Below are 20,403 nucleotides of genomic sequence, written 5' to 3' on the forward strand. Positions count from 1 at the left end.
TTAGCATGCAGACATCAATATTGGGAGGCTACGTTTTATAAGAATTTATTTGCTAGAAACCTCCCACTCATCAAAGCTAAGCTAAAAATATCCTGAAAGATAATCCACTTCATTATAAATCCACTTCATTAGACAGTATTACAAAGAAGAAACACAGAAGGTTTGAAAGCTTTGTCAAACTATTTCCAAGGGATGTATGCAAAGGGGGAGAAGATACCCATTCCGTTAATACATAATCTTGTCAATATCTAGTAAAGGATATGGCTCTTGTAAAGTTCAAGCTGTTCTTTTTCTGAGTTCTTTGGAAACAAATCTAGAAGGTAAATTATCATCTAATAGACAAACTTTTAGCACCTAAAATTAGTGACAGACACTAAGCTGGCTTTCTGAAGGGTGGAGCTAGTTTAGGAAGCTGTTTACTTTCAGATTTATGAAAATTCTCATTTATCTTGCTTGGTAATTGCCATCAACTATGATAAAGCACTTGATATTCTACAGTGAAACGTAGTGGATAAAAAGGGACTTCCTCAAGCATTCACTAACGGCCACATATAACAATCAAACTGCCTCTACTCGGACCATCAATACAATATCATCACCCTTTCATGAAAAGGGAAACTATATACGGTTCCCCACTTTCAATATTAGTGTTTTTATTAATCATGGAAACATTGAGTAATGTAAGCAATTTATAAGATATTAAAGGAGTTTGTGATAATTACCGTAATGATGTAAATGCAGAGAACAGAAAGGTTAAAACCTGAACGTTGACATCAGAAATGTTGATGTACGGGAATAAAAGGAAAGCCTGCACAGTGTAATCATAGTATTGCCCCTTTTCTTGCTGTCCTGTGATCTCAAAGCTGGAATATATAATTATCTAGAGGTGGGTTGGGGGGGGGGGGTTTAGAGGGCTTGCCCCCTGGAAGTAAAACAATTTTTTTTCTGTTTTTCAATTAACATTCTGGATGTTTTCAATTCAACATCCTGGATGTTACTGTTATGTCAATCGACATTCAGGCTGCTTGAGCAAATGACATCAATCTACACCAAAGGCTGGAATTATGAGTAAGGTTCCATTAACACTGCACTGTTCAATGAGGACTGCCGCATTCCTACCATCACCTCTGATAAATCCCTACCGGTGTCCATTTTTAATACTTTAACTTTGAAGAGAGACAACTACATAATTTGACTAAAAATAAAATAAGTATGGGGAAAACAGGTAAAAATATGGAAAATCACTTAACACTGGCCAGCTCATATGGAACAATATATATGTATATACATAGACACACCCCAATTCCACCGTTGCACAACAATAAATAAAGTGCAAAACCACAGGTTTGCTGAAAAAGTCTCTCAGCAATAAAACCACTGCACTGTAGTCAGATGGATAAAGACCATTTGTCAAAAATGCACATTTCCCAGTAATTTCTGATATTTATGTTAAAAGTGGAGATAACATAAAAAGGTTATTGGAAGAAGCAGTTTGAACATGCTCATATTTATAGCCATCTTAAACCATCACAGCTTGTTACAATGTCAGTTAAAACAGAAGCCTACTCACCAGCCACATGACGGGCATAATTAGTGTCCAAAAGAAAGACGGTAAAATCCCATAAGTCAAGTTTGTCATGACAAGACCAGGGCATACCACACTGGAATAGAGACCCTGCAAAAGAAAATCCTTTTGGTCAAGTGAGAGCAGAATATTCTTTGCTGTTTTCATAATGCACTATTAACAAAATATCACACACAAATGTATATGCTGTACTGGAGACTGAATGGTGTGGGATACAATTGCTCCCAGATTGTATTTATAGTTGTCAACAAAATTCGGAAGGAAGGATTTGTTTACAAACTGGGTGAGAGACAAGGTGGAATAAAATTAAACAATGTTTCACAAAGATGAAATAAAAGCTGAAAATTTAAAACAAGGATGAGAAAGGATCATAATAGCTTTCCCTAAAAATGACTAAAAGAAAAAACTGCTTAAAAAGTACCTGCTGCTTCAGAACTGATTGAGAATACAAGTTTGCATATAGCCACATACACCCCCCCCCCCAAAAAAAAAAAGAAAAACTTTTTTTCAAGGAAGCACCTGTAAATTGAATAAAAATGTATGATTTGTCAAAGTCCCAGCTTTTTACATGGTTACCTTTCTTAACTTCTGTCTGGTAAATGGCTTAAGTGTGGCCACATGATTAACAGAGAGTCACAAGTAACCTACAAGAGTGGTCAATATGCAACTCAGGTGGACTTCCATCGAGAGAGAAAACTACAATGTAGTGACAACAGAGACCGCAACATCATCCCTAGTGTAACAGCTGGCCGCCACCTTAAAACACTAGAGGCCATAATCTGCTGCAAGCAATGGTCAGAGAAGACGGACAAGGCTGAAAACTAAGTTGCTGGAGCAAAAATACACGAGTTGAAAGAAATACACAGGGCTCTAGCACCTTAAGAAAAAGAGGCAATAGGTGAAGTCGACAAATGGCAGCATTTTAAAACAATGTCAGAAGACAATAGAACAGATATGCAACTGAGCCAAGGATACATGTAAGGCACATAAAAAGAGAAACCTGGTGCTTGAATGTAGAAATCCAAGAAGTTATCAAAACAAAGGAGTATAAGACTCGGGAGATTGAAAAGGTGGATCAGGAAAACCGGAATACTGACTGGCTAACAAACAGGCTAAAGAAGCAGTTGCAATGGCAAAGAAAATATATCGGAGAAACTCTACCAGCTTTTGTAAATGAATCAGTAGCTGCACAAAGAAGGTCTATCTGGTTACAAGGCAATGATTAAATAATAAAGAAGATAGCCAACAGTGCCATTTCAGATGGAATGGCGACAAGAATATGCTTAGCCGTTTAGAGTACGCAAAGGGCAGATAGAAGTACCTCAAGAAGTTTTTTAATAAAAAACAAAAAAAAAAAAAAAAACAAAGATGCACTGCCATGTGCACAGTCCTACTCTGACAGACGAATGAGATCCCACCCTAGAAGGGGTATGAAGTGCATTAATGAAGATTTAGTCATGGAAAGTCTCAGGCTCAGATGAAGTCACTGGAGATATGTTCAAGATAATGGAAGCTTTAGAAAGAAATGTCTCTTAGATTCATAGGTATATACTAGGCTAATGGCCACTAGGGCCTTTATAAGCTGAGCAATGCAACCCAACCCAATTGTGTCCCTATGTATCATGGGCATTTACTAGGAGAGGGGTATGTTACAGTTTCCAAAAGTTATGTGGGGAAGGTATGTTAGTTTGGGCATTACTGTCTGCCTCTGTCCATCACAGACATGGGGCCAGACCTGGGGTGAATTTCAGATTTCCCAGCCACTGGCCAATATTACAGCTAAATAGGGTTAAGGATGAACTTTGCTTTACATGGATGGACAGCCTGTTCCATAGCATGGCTAACATGTCATCGCAAGCAAATTTAAATCCTTGCATCTAATGGTTCTGATGCTGTTGATTTTGTGGATGTGCAAAAGGTCCATCAAAGCTGGATGAGGGGATAACTTGATTGCCAGACATAGCTCGCCTCTCAGAAACCTGTAGGAGACTGAGTATAGAAACAGGAATTTAAGGAGATCTGTATAGGACGATGTGTTTATACCCTGGATTATCCTAAGGAATCTTTGTGGCTGTTCCAACTACTGCACATGTCTGGTTAGGTCCATGCCGAAGGGGGCATTATACTCAGTAATGGGTCTGATAAGGACCAAATTATATATATATATATATATATATATATATATATATGCACACACACAATTACATACAATATTAACATATTATTGATAAGGCAGCTTTCCACTTTTTTTTTTTTACACTTCAAAAGGGACAAAGACACTAAAGAGATCTAAGCCAACACTGCTTATAATGCTCAAGAGGAAAAGGTACGATTTTTATAATAGGAGAATACGGAGACTTAATTCAGGCATAGAGGTGAGCAGTTTTCACTGTATTATTTAGCCTGTTATAATTCAGTGATAAAGTCTGCATATTGTCTAACTAAGAAATCCCACAACAGCTAAAACCAGACTAATGAAAACATGCCTGAAATGAAAACTTACATTCTTCTGACATTTAATTTCCTGGCCTGGTTTACGTTCCCTTGCATTTCACAGCTAGATAGCATTCTCTAATACCCAGACAAGGAAAAGAAACCTGTTCCTGCAATAACAATAAAAACAAACAAATTGTATAGTCCAACCCTCATTTATATAGGAGTAACCCCCCAAAGAAGTGACAGAAAATACTTCTCAGCACCTTGCCTTGGGTTGTAATCCCAGAGCAGAGTCAGATACCCCAACTAGTGAGAACGTACATTCTGCCATAAACACACTCATCTACTCTTACCAAAAAAGTAAGGTAACATATATTTAACATAAGCCACATACATGCAGCCAAGTAGGTGGCTTGTCTCAAATTCCCTACTCTGACGCATACTGCGGCACTTATACCATTGTTTTAGCCCTACCAACCACTCACAAACAGCACCACTGCTGATAGGCTGCTGAAGATCTTGCATCACTTTCTGTAGTCTACACTCTTGTGAGAGAGATCGTTGTGACTTTACCCTTTTTGGGGCACAGCCATGAAATTACCTGCCACCATACATCTCTCTCCAGACCTGCCTTGGGGAAATTGTGATGGCACTTCACTGTTTGCTTCCAAACACTTTATAGCTAGAACAACACAGACAGCTCCTTGCACACTTCTCTTTTTTTACAAAACACAAAAAGTGTACCACCACCACCATGTTCAGCACCTTTGCTGATAAAGAGTAGTAAGCCTGCTCTACATCCAAGGACTGATAAGTCTGGGTACTCCACTTGGTCTAGAGTATTGATTGTTCAGGAGTCACTGTAATGTTCTGTGCAAATTTCAAAGAAGAAAAAAAAATTGCATCTCTCATCCATTACTGTAGGGTCTGGTTGCAGGATGTTTTCTTTAACGTCGTGATCTTGTTTAATATCTGTCAGTTGACGCTTCTCAATATTTTGAAAACCACTCAGACACAGCTGATAAAGTTGCACTGCAGATAAGTACTGCAATGTTGTGAAGGTCATTTACATAAACTTTTCCAGCTCTTGAAAATGCAACAAGGGCCTCAGTAGTGCCACCATGCATTTTGCATAGTCTGCAACAGGGTTCAGTAGGAACTTAGACAAACTAGATTTAGTTTTTGGGTAAGGCTTCATGACATTCATTCAGAATACAATACTTCAGGGCAGTTACAGGATATCACTCAAAGAGCACTCTTTACTTCAATTCTGAGACTTGTAACTGCTATTATAAACCGCAACATTACAGAAACAGAGAAACTAAAACAGAACTGCAAATGTTGACAATCACACACCTTTAAAGTTATTTTTTATGGGGGGGGGGGGGTCAACCTCCACACCCTTGCTACTTAACTCTCAAGACTGAGATACAGTGATTGTGGACTTCGTGCATGTATTGTAAATCCCCATTTTTTGCATATTCAGTCTCACCATTCTAGGACTTGGGTATCAGAACTTACAACTGTTACCATCAAAGATGCCTAAATTTACATGCATTTGCAATAGACGCTCACTTTATTGTTTCTTCTACATCTGTTCTTGGAACACTTTTGGCGTAAATATAGGCTTCTTTTTCTGAAAGTGCTCTAGCAAGATGAAGAATTGCTTATGTTATAATGCACATAAGCATTTGTGACTCCATTTTTTGTTGTAGACATCACTGCTGCCAGAAACTGAGTTCTTCAGGCTACATCCCTATTTGCTAATTTTGCTAGTTCATAGGCTCCAAAGGTAGCTGCTCCAGCAGGTAGTTTAGATCTCATACAAAAGCAAAGTTACATCTTTGTGGTCTTAGAAGTAGAGCCATTTCAGGTAAAGTTTCAGTGTCAAGTAAGAATGATAATACAATTACGATGACTCCAGCTATACATATCTTTACAGAAGACTAAGCCAGGCATGTGCAAAATGAATACAAATGCTATAGTAGACTACACAGTGTACAGTAACGGAATACAACACTATTACTTATAGCATGATATTAAAACTTGCAACTTGCTGGTGAAGTATTTTTTACTTGCAGGTTTCCAGTCTGTTAAAACTTTAAGACTTGGACCCGGCAATAAATTGTTATTAAGAATCAAAGTACAGTTCTCAGTAGTAGGAACACTGGTAATCAGCAACGTGGGTAAAAAGAAATACTGCAAAATTCACTACAGCTGATGTCATTGCACGGGAAATTTCACTTTTCCCAAGCACAGTAGCTTTCGATTTGATTATAAATGTAAAGGAGGTACTGAGATAGCCCTCTGCATGACATGGTGTGGGGCTTTATCCCTACTACAAAAATCCAGTTCTGAACACCATTTCTAATGCTATTTTTTTTTTTTGCAGAAAGTTAATCAATCTAGATGACTTAGATTCAAAAATCAGAAAATTTTCCAAAGCTGCCAAGAAAGCAGAGTAATGAAACAAGTGAATTATAATGAAACAAGTGAATTAAATCAATGGCAGCTTCCAGTTCTGCTAACCAGGATCTATTAGGAAGGGCTGTACTTGACTCAGCAGTGTTTTCAGAGACACCTTTTGGTCAGAGAAATAGGGTACACATGCATAAAAATTCCATAAAAGCCGGATACGATTTTAAAGAGCAAAGACATCACATTGTCAATAATGCCTGTGCTGTCAAAACTATAGTTTACCCACTAATACATGTCTGTGAAAGTTAGATTTTAAGGAAGGCTGTGCACAGGGAATCAGTGTTTCTCAAGTCCACTGTTAAAAAGAACATCTTTTAAGGATTTCAAAAAGATTAAACACGTTATGACATAAATCCAGATGGTTTACTGTGTGAGGTCTGGTAGTAAAACTAAAACTCAAATACTTTGATCACATAATGTAAAGACAGGATTCACTATTAAAGACATTGATGCTGGGAAAGTTCTAAGGCATAAGAAGGGAAAGATATGGATTGACAATATTACTGAAGTAATGGACACATTTTCAAGAACTTAAAAAAATCAGTTCCTGACCGACAAGAGTGGTATGCATAAGTCCTTGAGGACACAGAGTTGGACTTGTAATAAAAACAACACATACAAATGTCACAGCCCTCTTGAAGAAGCACTCATTTTTCTTTCATATTTTTTGTCATGAGCAATCCCTATAGAAAATGTTGTGGGATGGGTACTGCTTTATAAGGCAAATCAGTTTATCTGACGATAAGAACTGCTATACTCAACTTTTGGTCCTACTGCCAACTGCATGCTTATGACACTCTCCTAATCAGAGTGCCTGATTTATGCAGAACAGGTATAAAAGCTGTAATGCCAACACTTTTATTCTGACATGCCCACCTCCAAATATTTAGCAAGAAAGTTTCAAGCTGAAAGAAAACATTTTCACATGGCTGTGGTACTGTCTTGTTATAAGCAGGACCTCATCTGACTGGACATTTTAGGGAGAAAAAAATCAGTGTTAGCCAAAAGGCAGCCTTGTTTTTTATGTTAATATAGTCACTACTGAGAAGTCCTAGGTATCATACCCTGATGCATTAAAGGATCAGTAACCATAATTCAAGAGGTCTGCTTAGCACCTACTGCTAAACCTTCCACATATCTGCCCACAGAGACAGCTTGTGGATACCTTTTTTACAGTTAAAATCTACATGAAGGCTTGCTCTGAATGATCTCACACAGCCATGAGGGGTGATGTCATTTTTCTCATGTGCAGTCTTGAAACAATAAATGTGGTTGTACAAATTGCAATGTACACCACAGACACAAGAAACTCCTTCAAAGAAAACAGACCTTATCTGAAAACTTTTAAAAAATCTGCTGTTTCTATGCCAATGTTCTGAGCTATCTATACCTTTGGCTGTAAAGCATGTACCATGGTACATAGAAAATGGATGTAATGAGAAAGCACAGAAAGCCACTTTCCCAGTTTGCTGCAATTGCTTAGAGACACTGATCAACTTTACACTCTCATTCCTTCAGTTCAACAACTGCTGATAGTCAGAAGACAGACACACACACATCACTCGTGTTCTCGTGAGAACAAGTACATTTACTAGCCACTTGATAAACACCCTTGGAGATACAGTCCACCCAAAGGATAGGTTTGCACGCTTGCAATGGTATTGTTCTCACGTGGAATCTTGGTGGGGGGATACTCAGACGTACAAGGTTGGACACAAAATATGTTGGTCCACATTTGTACTTGTAGTTTCACTATTCAGAGTTCAGCAATTATGGTCCTTGAAATGTCACCAGGTGCCCCATAAACTGGCATCGTTCATCAACACTTTTTGTTGGATAAGGAGTTCTACAGCAGTAACACAGGTCATTCTTAACTACCAGAGTTTGAAAGGTCCAAGACTGTGGGGTCCAGAGTGGACTTAAAAATAAATAAATAAATAACTTTTTGTCCAAGAATATTCAGACATGGCTCCAAGTCAAAGCCAATCATCAAGGAAAACTTTCTCTAATACTACATAAATCTGATAAAGAAATAAACCCTACTGCAAAACTCAGAATATATATTTAATGTTGGTTTGGCAAAAAACCCACCTGTTACCCCAGATGCAATGCTTCTTCAACAGGTTTGTCATAAACGAATAGGAAATACTTCTCTCCGTTTAATTTCTCCAAGTATTTTGGTTTCTAAAACCAGTGGTAAGCACAGCTAAATCGAACCAAGAAAGTCTATGAGTGCATTTTATTGTTAGTGCTTTCATGCACCAAACATGTATGCACTTCTTCAGACAAAGAATCAAACAACACTATCACCATATATACGGTCAAGAGTTAATTACATCCAATTAGGAAAAGCATTAATTAGGAGTCAATTAAATACAATTAAATTGAAGGTTAAAAATTAAAAATTAAAACTATCCAGCAGTATAGAACTTTCAACTAAGGACAGAGTTTTCAACAAAAAACATCACAGAAAGATTACAGATGTCACTTTCAAACAACATCAGCGTTCTTCACGTTAAAAAAGCTTATAAATAATACCTAAAGCTTGAATTGGAACTAACGTTCCAATGCTTTTAACCTGAAAGCATTTTATTGAACACATATCGTTAATCCCAGGATACACATAAGCATTAGTCCGCAGTTGCCATAACAACTCTTGTTCCTCAAGCTTCAGATGCCAAGGCCCACCCCTCGGGTTTCTACAGATCTGTTGTACAACTGTGAATGAAAAACTATGCGTGTTAAACTCACCAATGTGTTTAGCCAACGCATTGGAAGTTGTACCTTTAGAAATAGCGTACATGTGTTCGTAAATACGCTGTTTAAGTTGACGCTCAGTTTTGCCCAGATAAAATACAGGGCATAATTTACAGGAGGCTAAATATATGACACCTTGACTTTCACAATTAAATTTATCATGGATAGAGTATCTAACCCCCCTGATTTGAAAAGTAGAGCCAATTTGAATAAACTTACAATAACTACAGCGCCCACATTTATACATACCCTTACTAACTTTATATTGTTTAATAGGTAATTCAAAAAGAGTTTTCAGCGAAGGTGCTTTCTTGAATACTACTAAAGGTTTTGAACCCAGTACTGTACTGAGTTTTTGATCTTGTGAAATAAGGTCCCAATTATTGTTTAAAACTTCTCTGAGTTGTGAAGCTACATCATTGCATTGTGTTAAAAAACTAGTACCATAATTTGTGTTTTTTGTTGGAAATACATCTAACGTTACATCGTTGCCTTCAATGGGAGACACTATAGGGAAATTTAACATATAACCTGCAGTTAGGATAGGTCCCAGAAGACCAACTTGTCTTTTGTGGTTAATTTCCCTAATCATAGAATGAATCAATTTAGGTGGATAGCCTCTATTAGAGAACATCACACCCAACCGGTTACATTCTTAATCAAAGTCGTCATCGTTAGAACACATACGAGACGCTCTTACCAGCTGACCTTTGACCACACCTTTCTTTTGAAAGAATGGGTGATTACTGGAAAAATGTAAGAAGGCATTACTATAAAGTGGCTTCCTGTATATTTTAGTACAATATCTTTCATATTCTACATCCTTCTCCAAAAGAATGTCCAAAAAACTTAATAGCTTGATCCTCGAATTGGAACGTAAATTCCAAGAAGGATGTGAAAGAGCTCATAACTTCCACCAACTTAATAGCGTCCTCTTTGGTCCCTTTCATAACAATAAATATGTTGTCTTGGTAACGTGTATACCAGACGACTACCTGATTATACAAAGGATGTGGGAACAAAAAAGTATGTTCCCAAAATGCCATGACACAATTGGCAAAGCTCCCTCCACATGGGGAGCCCATGGCAACACCTGATTTCTGTAAAAATAACTCTTTCTTAAAGATAAAAAAGTTATTACCCAAAACTATTTCCAAAAGACCAATAATCAGGTCAATATCATGTCCAGAAAGCTGTTTAAATAACAAAAAATCCCTCACCCATTCAGTACCAAGCCCTTGTGGAATTACCGTACACAAATCTTTGACATCTATGGTCAAAAATTTGAAATTGGAATCAAACGGGATGTTATTGAGTTGTTGTAGCACGTGCCATGAGTCGCGACATATTTGCGTCTCTGATTTTAAGACATCTTTTAATTTATTGTCGACCCATTTTGCACATGCATAAGTAATCGATTTACGTCCATCAAAGATGGGCCTGAAGGGTGGATCATTGACATTTTTATGAAGTTTAGGGACCCCAAATATGACAGGCACCAAAGGGGCTGGCATACTCAAATAGTGGTACATTTCTAAGGTAATACTTGCTTCAATAAATAAATCACTCAAAGAGTTCTTAATACTTTGATAAGCCTGATTTAGTTCGTTTAGTGAAACCTTAGTATAACTAGAACTCGAAAGCATATTGTGCATCCTATTCTCGTGGTCTAACTCATCCATAAGAACAGCGCCACCACCTTTATCAGGTTTCATGACGCGAATATTATGTGTTCTAACATATGCGATAAGGTCCTTTTCGAGAATGTTATAACATCTATAACGGAAATACTGCTTATTTAAAGCTCTAAAGTGGATTTCAGACATTTTTTCAAACAAAGCCAAACTGTTGCCTAATGGGGGATTGTAAATGCTAGAAATGCGTTCATCAGAGAACACGTTGTTAGAATGTCCAAACATTGCTTTGAGGTTCATCTTACGTGTATACATCTTAAGGTCACATAATGCTCGAGCAAGGTCAGGCTTAGAATATGGTACAAAATTGAAACCTTTTGATAATAAATCAACCAATTCTTGTGGAATAACCAAAGGAGAAAAATTGTACACATTGAAATCACCACTAGTACTTGTAAGGATGACCAAACGATCAGGAGCAGGAATTACCTCCTGCGCCGATTGTTGTTCTTCTTGCCTTGTGCTCGTTTGCCCCAATTGGAGTTCGTTTTGTTGGAATAAATGTTGGCCCTTTGAAAACCCTGGTGGTCATCTTTTTGTCCTAGGTGTTGGTTATTTTGTTGTTGTTTTTGGCGTTGCTGTTGATTGTTATTTTGGATCCGTTCACTACGTCGGATTTCAGAGTTTACATTGGTGTTAGAAACGCCATTGTTAGTACCAGATGGTTGTATGACATCATCGGTGCGTGACGCATCGACGTTGTTGGTTGCCATGATAACTGAAGACACTAAAGTACTAGAATTAACATCCACCCGACTAAGAGGTGGGTCAGGGTATGCACGTTTTTGCTCATATGCTGCTTTGTCCCTATTGATTTTACGTTTTTTGGTGTCCGTAATCTTAACGAAAAGAGAATCGATACTTGTAAAAATTCTTTTATAATCATATTCGTATCGCCCAAAGTCAGGGTCCAAGGTGATACCATTGTCAAATATATCTAATTGATGTTTTAAATCAGTCATCTGGTTATTATATTCCCCAATAAGTAGTTCCAAGAAGTCAAGCCCCTGTTTATTAAAAAGCTGAATAAGTCGTAAATGGAAATCTGAATGCTTGACTACACCTGATGGGTATTTCCATTGACGGAGTCCCTTATGTACAATTTTTAGTTTAATACATTCCTGAAAATATAGCACATCGACTTGTAATTTTTTATATTTTAACAAAGTGTGGTCGAATTGTTTCAATTTCCAAGCAATGTTATGAGTGTTGTCTTGTTGTTCACCATATGAAGACGAAACATCATTTGAGTCCATAGAAAAAATGATGTTAGGTGTACTGATGAATTCATTTAATTTAGGCAAAGTGTTGACATAATTGCCACCAAAATTAATGTTGCTATTGTTATTGTTAGACATAGTTGCTAAAATGGGAACACGCTGGTTACCGTCATGAGCATCCACTCCATCGACCAAGAGTGGTTCCATATTGTTCGGTGAGCCCAGGACCGGAACAAGTGGTTGCACATCGGTAACGGGTGAAGAACCAAGCCTCGTGTTGAAAACCACGCCAGTTTTTGGTCGAACGACTACCGCGGTTTCCTTTACCTGGTCGGACACTCTCCTCGCCAGGTCGTCGACACTCTGGGTTAACTGCTGGATCAATGCCGTGAGATTACCAATCGCGTCCGCTTCCCGACTGGAAGCCCCAACAATATTAGGCCTTGTGGAAAACAGACTGAGACTGCTGGTTACCACTAAGATCAGCCATAGAAAAACGCGAAAAACCAAAGAACATCCAAAAAACAAAAACCAGTGGTAAGCACAGCTAAATCGAACCAAGAAAGTCTATGAGTGTTGTTTAAAATTTTATTGTTGGTGCTTTCATGCAATACATCCAATTAGGAAAAGCATTAATTAGGAGTCAATTAAATACAATTAAATTGAAGGTTAAAAATTTATTTAATTGACTCCTAATTAATGCTTTTCCTAATTGGATGCAATTAACTCTTGACCATATATATGGTGATAGTGTTGTTTGATTCTTTGTCTGAAGAAGTGCATACATGTTTGGTGCATGAAAGCGCTAACAATAACATTTTAAACACTCAGACTTTCTTGGTTCGATTTAGCTGTGCTTACCACTGGTTTTTGTTTTTTGGATGTTCTTTGGTTTTTCGAGTTTTTTTATTTTGGTTTCTAATAAAATGATGGGAGTGGACCCCATTCCTAATTTAGGGTATAATTAAATTTCATGTTAATTAGCATTATGCCAATATTTGATGTTAGCCAAAAGTGCTATACTCAGCACCCACAATATGCCCAGAATTGACGACTCCTGTAATTTATACAGAATTACACATCTTGGTAGCATTATCTAAAAATAGGACTGTAAATTCTTTTTACTATACACAAATTTGAAGTCAAAGTCAGTGCCCAAAGAGAGTAAATGCTCCAACCAATCACAAAAACTGTAAAGTAGGCACTAAAAATACTCCGAAATTCCAAGCAAGCTATTTTATTGTACACAGAGTACCACAAACGAGTAAAACAATGAGATGACCGCATGCGGCCCTGTGCGGTCGCCTCATTGTTTTACTTGTTTGTGATACTCTGTGTACAATAAAATACCTTGCTTGGAATTTTGGAGCACTTCTAGTGCCTAATTTACAGTTTCTTTTTATTATACCTATGTCTCCTACTACTACTGGAGCTGTCTGGGTATCCTTTTTCCACAGTCCTCATTTCTGCATGCAAATCCTGGCCTTTTATGACTTTGTGTCACACTGTACGTAAGATACTATAAATCAGTAGGTGTAGCAATTTCAGTGATCAATGCTACTTTTGTCTTCTTTTCCTGGACTACTATATCTAGTTTTCTTGCATCTGTTTTTGAACTGATGGTAATTGGTGATCCCATGTGATATAAACTTCATCACTGTCTATAATGTTTTGTGGCTCATGTTTCCAGTGCTTCTCAGCTACTTCAATACTGTAAGCATTTGCACTATCCAAAATGCAACTGGCTTGCCACATTATTTTGATTTGCAGTATACAGGCCCTCTGCCATGAGTGTATCTCACCCAATAACAAGATATGCAACAGCTTCTAGTTCATTTTTTAAAGAATCTGCAATTGTTTGTAAACCAGGGTGTACATTGTCCATTACACTGGTCCACCATTATTTCATCTTTTGGTTTTAATTCACTTTCCTTAACCATTTCTGTATCAAATCCTGATCACCATGAGAATGTTCCAGGAAATTGCTGTACTTGCCATAATATTTATGTCTTTTCCACATTTCTTTCCTTCACATCTGATCTTTCTTTTGTTTTTTTTGGCACATTGAGTTGTTGACCGACTTTTGTATACTTCTGGTTTGATTTCCATTCCTGATCTACTCTGAAATGTTTCTGTTAAAATAAGCAGATAAGCTGTCATACTTCTCCTCATGTTTTAAAACTTTTACTATGTTTGGATCTTGTGAGGTCAGCAGATATCTATGCATTCCTACGACTGCGGATCTGTAAATGTAATCAGTTTGGAGGAGTCAACTGCTTCCTTCAGAATGATGAATATAATCTTGGTAGACAGCCATTTTAACATATACTTTGATAAGTATGGCTCATATTTCTTGTTTTCCTGTCCAAATGATACAATACCTTTTGAAGTCAGTCAATCATCCCAAAACTGTAAGATCGAACAGAAAGATCAAAATGGTTTATACATTGGGTTTTACTCCTAGATGTCAAGGCAGTTATCAGTATCAGTTTTTATCTTCTGACATATTCCTTAGTGAGTTATATTCACATTTGTTCTTGTTTTACTGTCAATCCTTCATCAATCGCAAAAAATTATTCACTCTCCCTTGCAAAAGTTCCTTTACATCGCATATGTTCTTGGTGGTGCAGCTTTAAACATTGCTTTTGCAAATTATCAAGACCAAATGTCATTCTTACATAATCCGAGAAAGTTTTAACCACTTGCAATTGCGATTTCAACTTCTCATCTGATGAACTACACAGTTTTAATACATCCACAAAAAGTAAAGGACAATTTTTTTCAACAAGGTTGTTTTCTGGGAGTCACACCTCAACCATAGCGTAATGTGTTAAGTAAACAGCTTAATGGGTTAAGGGCAAAACAAAACAGCAGTGGTGAAAGAGAATCACCCTGGAATATCCCCCTTTGAATTTTTATCCCTGGGATAACAATTTGCCCTTCGTCTCTCAACTACAAAGTGGTTTGTCACAGTTTCATGGCTGTTATAATGTAATTGATCAATCTAGGGTGTATCTTGCACATTTGTAAGAATTCCTTTATCCTTGAATGTGGGATGCTGTTAAATCCTTTTCTGATATCTATCTATATCATACTTGGGTTCTTCCCATTTTGACAATTCTCTATTACGGTTTTATTTAGTTATACATGATCCTTTGCTCTATATGACTTTCTTTTTTCCCCTTTTATTACACTGCCCTAATTGAGTGTTTTTTTTTTCTAAATGAATATAAACCATCTGTATCAATCCCAGTATATAGTTTGTATATCATTGGAAGAGAAGTTATTGCTCTATTTAGGATGGAATGCAGGTTCACCCTTAAGAAGTATTATTTTTCCCTGTTGTTAACCAGTTTGGTGTCCATTTGATATGTACATACAAGTAATTCTCACTCAGGGCTAAACCGGTGTATAAAGATATTAAATACTTTTAGCCAAAAGTTAGGTACTGTGTCTGGGCCTGGGGTTTTTCCTTTAGCTTTTCTTAATTTTGTTTCAATTTCTATGGCCGTTATTTCATCCCATTTTGTATACTCTACATTACAGCTCCTTACTATTTCTTTTAAAATTTTCTATCCATTCAGCATCTCTGTTCCACAGGGTCTTCATAAATCTTTCTCCAAAACATGCTCATTTCTTCTTTTTATGGTGAAATTTCTATTCCTTTTGCTTTGTTTCCCAGGTTTCTGTAAAACTTTTTTGGGTCTTCAATGACTTGCTTATTTTTACACACTTCCTTTATATTTATCTGCATATTTTCTAAGTTTTTCTGCCTTTACTGGTATTTTCAGTAAATTATTTGCAATGATGTACGATAGATCCTAGTCTGTTTTGATACTGTGTGTTGCTTTTACCACGACTATCTTTCTAAGTAATTTTGATGATCTGTTCCTTTTCTACATTCTATAGTGATGCTTCTTGTCTTAACTTCTTCATAGCATTCTCTAGCCAATGCCCCCATGGTAGCATTTTATTTCTTCCCTTCCTTTCTCTTAAAGTTTTACCATAAAAACATAAGAGTTCTGTTGTATATTTCTCTTAATAGTCCTAATTACTGTAATAATCTGTTTTACCACACTTGTAACAATTTAGGTCTTATTTATTTTCTGTAACGGGCTTCTTTCATCTATCATAATATTGCTATCCATCTTTATTAAATCAAGCAGCTCTTCCCGTAGATCATTTTCTTCTAGACTGAGTAAATTTGTTGCTTTCCATTTCTTGTGGGTATTATACAGAAAATTCCAAAACATCTTCCTCTAACATATCTTGTTCAGGTGCACCCTAGTATCAGCTGCTCCTTCATACGGGAACTCATTGGCCCACCACTCTGCAGCATCATCTGTGCCAGAGTTACCACGGCTTCCTACTCCTTTTCTTCCTGTGAAGCTTCAGTTGAACTGGTCTCCAACAGAAGGTGTCACCATGTAACAAGTTTTCGGATGCCTCCTACTCCATCTGTTTCTCCTTAATCTGGGGACTTATCATTCCATCATACTGTGACATTACCTGTGATGGATTTTCTACACTAAATATTTCACTTCACAGAGTCTCCCTAACTTCAGTACTTAACTTCTTCCTTACTAATCCTCTTTTTAACTTTTCCACATTTGTTTTCTTATTTTTTAGTATTGTGAAATGTTCCATATCTGGGTGCGTTTGCCTATGTTTGTTTCTCTTCAAATATCTTTGGTGCCGTTTTTTTTTTTTTATTGATAAGTTTTGCTTTGTCCTTTGCATAAATACTACCCCTTTGCATAAATACTATACCTTTGCATATAAATACTATGCCATTACATATTTCTCTCTCTCTCTATTCTTTCCTTCCCATGTCTATACTTCTCGGGATACCTCCTGCTCCACTTACAGTTCTTTAATCTCTGGACTCCTTGTTCCATAAAGCTGCAACATTGCCTGTGCTGGATTTTCTATACTAAATCCTTCACTTCACAGATAATCCATAACTTTAGTTTCTATTTAACTTCTACCATTCCAATTCTCTTTTATTACACCCCTTTGTTTTTTTTTTCTTTTTGTATTGTGAAATGTTCCACATATGGGTGCTTTTGTCTTTATTCCTCTTCAAATATCCTTTAAGCTGCTTTTTGTATTGATTAGTTTGGCTTTCTCCTTTGCATAAATATGGTATCCTAGCACAGCTTTTTCTTTCCCGTGTCCATGTTTCTGTTTGAGACCTCAACAAATGTCTTGGTTTTGTACATTTTCACACTTCCTCTGTCACTTCTTCTAGGACCAAAACGTTTCTTTCTCTATGTAATGTTTTTCATGGATCTGCAGTATTAACTAACAACTATTTATTTGAAGCTTTTGACATTTTTCTTGTGTACGTACTTTTCTTTCCTCTAATTTCTCTCAATCTTTTTAAACATTCCATCTAGAAATGTAGCTCTTCTTGCATAATAGTAACAACACATGCTTTCGTCTGTATCATCAATGGTCCATTTTGTCATCTTTATGGATCTTTTTTGTGTACACCAGGATAGGGCACTTTTTTTTATCCTGGGACATGTGCACACAGTTTTTTTTTTAACCTACTTCTCTTGCATGACATACAAAATACAGTCTATATACCAGTGTTATCTTGGTGAGATTTTGTGAAAACAGGGTCCAACATGTGAAAGTACGCACCAGGATTTGAAGATGAATTCAGCTCCAGCAATGCTACTTCCCTTTTCTTGACCATTTTATCTCTTCATTTGGACCACAGATATTTGTCAGTGTGGTGCACCTGATGAAACAGAAGAAATATTTATCAGCTGAAGGCTGCAGAGGTGAGGAGTTCATCAACTTCTTGCAGAATTACCTCTCATATCCCTCAGAGTCTTTTATATTTTCTTAATGAAGCAGATAAGATCTACAAATCCAGGGGTTGGAGGCTTAGCAGAGAAAGATTAAGGGAACAGACAAAATCACCATTTCTACATTGAATAGCTACCTACTTCGCATGTTCTTCAGTTGTTTTTTTGTAGTTTATATGCAAATTTGGTAACACTAGGAACGTCAGTCAGATCTCTATGGGGTGGGGGGGCTTTGCAGTTTCCTTTCTTCTACAAAGCACTTCCTTTTTGGATTCAGGACTGGTGCAGGTTATCTAACCTTGTCATTTGTGGAAATAACCTTCAGTTATACAAGTTGAATCGATTATGTGGATTATACCACTTTTTTCTCTCTTATCCCCTTTTGTCTTACTTCTGGTTCTTTAGGGTTATTTTTTTCTTTGCAGTGCTTTCTGCTGTCTTAATGGGAAACTTTCTTTTTTTATTGTTTCTCCTTCTTTCACCCCAGACTGCAATATACAGGCCAGGTCTTTAGCTTTCTCCCCCAAGGATGGATTAACTCTCCTATTTCTGCTACTGGCTTCAAATTTTTTCCGACAATCTTGTACAGTATGTTCAATTTTAAAACATACAACATACCATAACATGCTTTGGTACGAAAATGTTCTGCAGGATGACTTCTCTCACAGCATTTAGTGATTTTCAGTGCTGAAGAGGTCAACATGGCAAAGAAGCATCTGATAACAGTTCATACAGGGGAAAAAAGCAGAACAAAATTAAAATAGTATGGAATAACAAGAATAAAAGTAAATAGAATAAATCTGGAGGAAAGATACTTAGACAAATTAAAAAAAAAACAGAATACAATATTTTGTGCCAAAATATAGACCTACAGAAAGCTGCATAATGTCATTTGACCACTACTGAGAAGTGGCCAGAATTAAAGACAATGAGCTTAATTTAGTGTAAAACAGGAAGCACATCATAACCAACATCAGCAGTACATCTGTAGTGCATCTGACAAGGATCAAGATGGGACCATGGTACTGCTGAGAAAGCGGTCAGAGACTGATTTCATCCAGGGACATGGATGTCATAACATCCCTGTATTCTTCCCTTATAAGACCCACTATTGAGTACAATACCTCTTTCGGCATGTACCTCACAAAGCACATGCAGCAGCTGGAGAGACCACAGAGGTTCCTCACCAGGAGAATCCAGGGTCTCAAACATCTACCTTAAAGAGATAGGTTTAAAGCCCTGTCCCTCTACTCAGTCTCATACAGACTCCTCAGAGGTGACATCTGTTTGGCATACAAAGCAATCTCAGACCCTGCCTTGATGGGACTGCTGCATATCCACAAGTCAAGCTCCACTCAAGTAACCTGCACACGTGACCTCAACCTGGTCTGTAACATCAATAGGACTTGTTGGCAGGACAGATTTGTGTCCTAGAGACTCACCCTTCTGTGGAATAGGCTCCCTCTCCACATCAAAGAGAATACCTCATTAACCCTTTTTAAGCGCAACCTGAATTACTGGATGGGGAAAAGAAAATACACCCCTGGGTTTCCACGGGTTTCCCTGCTGGACAGGGGCATCAGGTGCTGACTTGTCAGAACAGGGGTACATTTTTGTCTACACTTGTAAGGGCCTCAGGGCCAGTAGTATAGTAACTTCTTATGATCCTATGACAGTCTTGTGCAGTTCCTTTCGGCTTGTGCTAGAAAGAGAGTTCTATACGGGGAAAAGCATAAGTTAAACATTTTTTTTATTAATATTTTCCTGTTCAGGAAAGTTATTTTAAAGGTAGGAGTTTGTGTTTTGCTGGACTTTTATGGGAAAGCATTGTACTTTTAAAACGCAACCATGATCTTTTTTTCTGTAAGTTTAAAAGTTTTGCAAGTAATTGAAAAACATTTTTTCTTTGGAAAATGTATGTTCATTTTACTTTTTAGGGCTGGTAAATTGCTTAAAGTACTTTATGTTGTATTTTTAAATGAAAATGTGGCATTTAAAGACTTAAGTTTGCATGGATTTTGCTGCTTGTTTTCTCTGGGAAAGAGGCACCATTTTTAGCTTGACCATGGAACAATCTGCCAGTCCCATGGTAGGTCATTCTTCCAGAGACCAGACACAAATAGAAAAATTCAAGCGAACAGCCTTTGCCACCAAACCAGGCCAGTAATTTGCCACAGCCACAGGTGGGTGATTCTCCTATAGCCAAAGCACCTCATACCACAAAGAGAAAATGAAACCGTTAAGAAAACAGCCTTTGCCACCAAAGAAGGCTAGTAATTTGCCTCAGCCGCAGGTGGTTGACTCTGCTCTGGTGTAGCAACTACAGCCACTATGGACCTGGGGTTAGCCATATCCTCTGTGGCTGTTGTGAGTCCCCTCAGTGAGAAAAGGAGGGGCACACTTGTCAGTCTTAG

The 20,403-nt window shown here is 37.4% G+C and overlaps 1 protein-coding gene across 2 annotated transcripts in view; it reads right to left on the minus strand.

Annotated features, from left to right (window-relative positions):
• HSD17B7 (hydroxysteroid 17-beta dehydrogenase 7) overlaps positions 1-20,403 on the minus strand; it is a 306,654-nt gene that overhangs the window by 37,185 nt on the left and 249,066 nt on the right. For both annotated transcript variants that reach the window (XM_044085404.1, XM_044085405.1), the window contains exon 6: positions 1,571-1,675. In XM_044085404.1, the coding sequence (XP_043941339.1) occupies positions 1,571-1,675 (105 nt within the window). The remainder of the gene's footprint in view (positions 1-1,570; positions 1,676-20,403) is intronic.

The sequence above is a fragment of the Protopterus annectens genome, chromosome 10.part0, assembly GCF_019279795.1.
Source record: "Protopterus annectens isolate FY-2018-M chromosome 10.part0, PAN1.0, whole genome shotgun sequence".
NCBI lineage: Eukaryota > Metazoa > Chordata > Ceratodontiformes > Protopteridae > Protopterus > Protopterus annectens.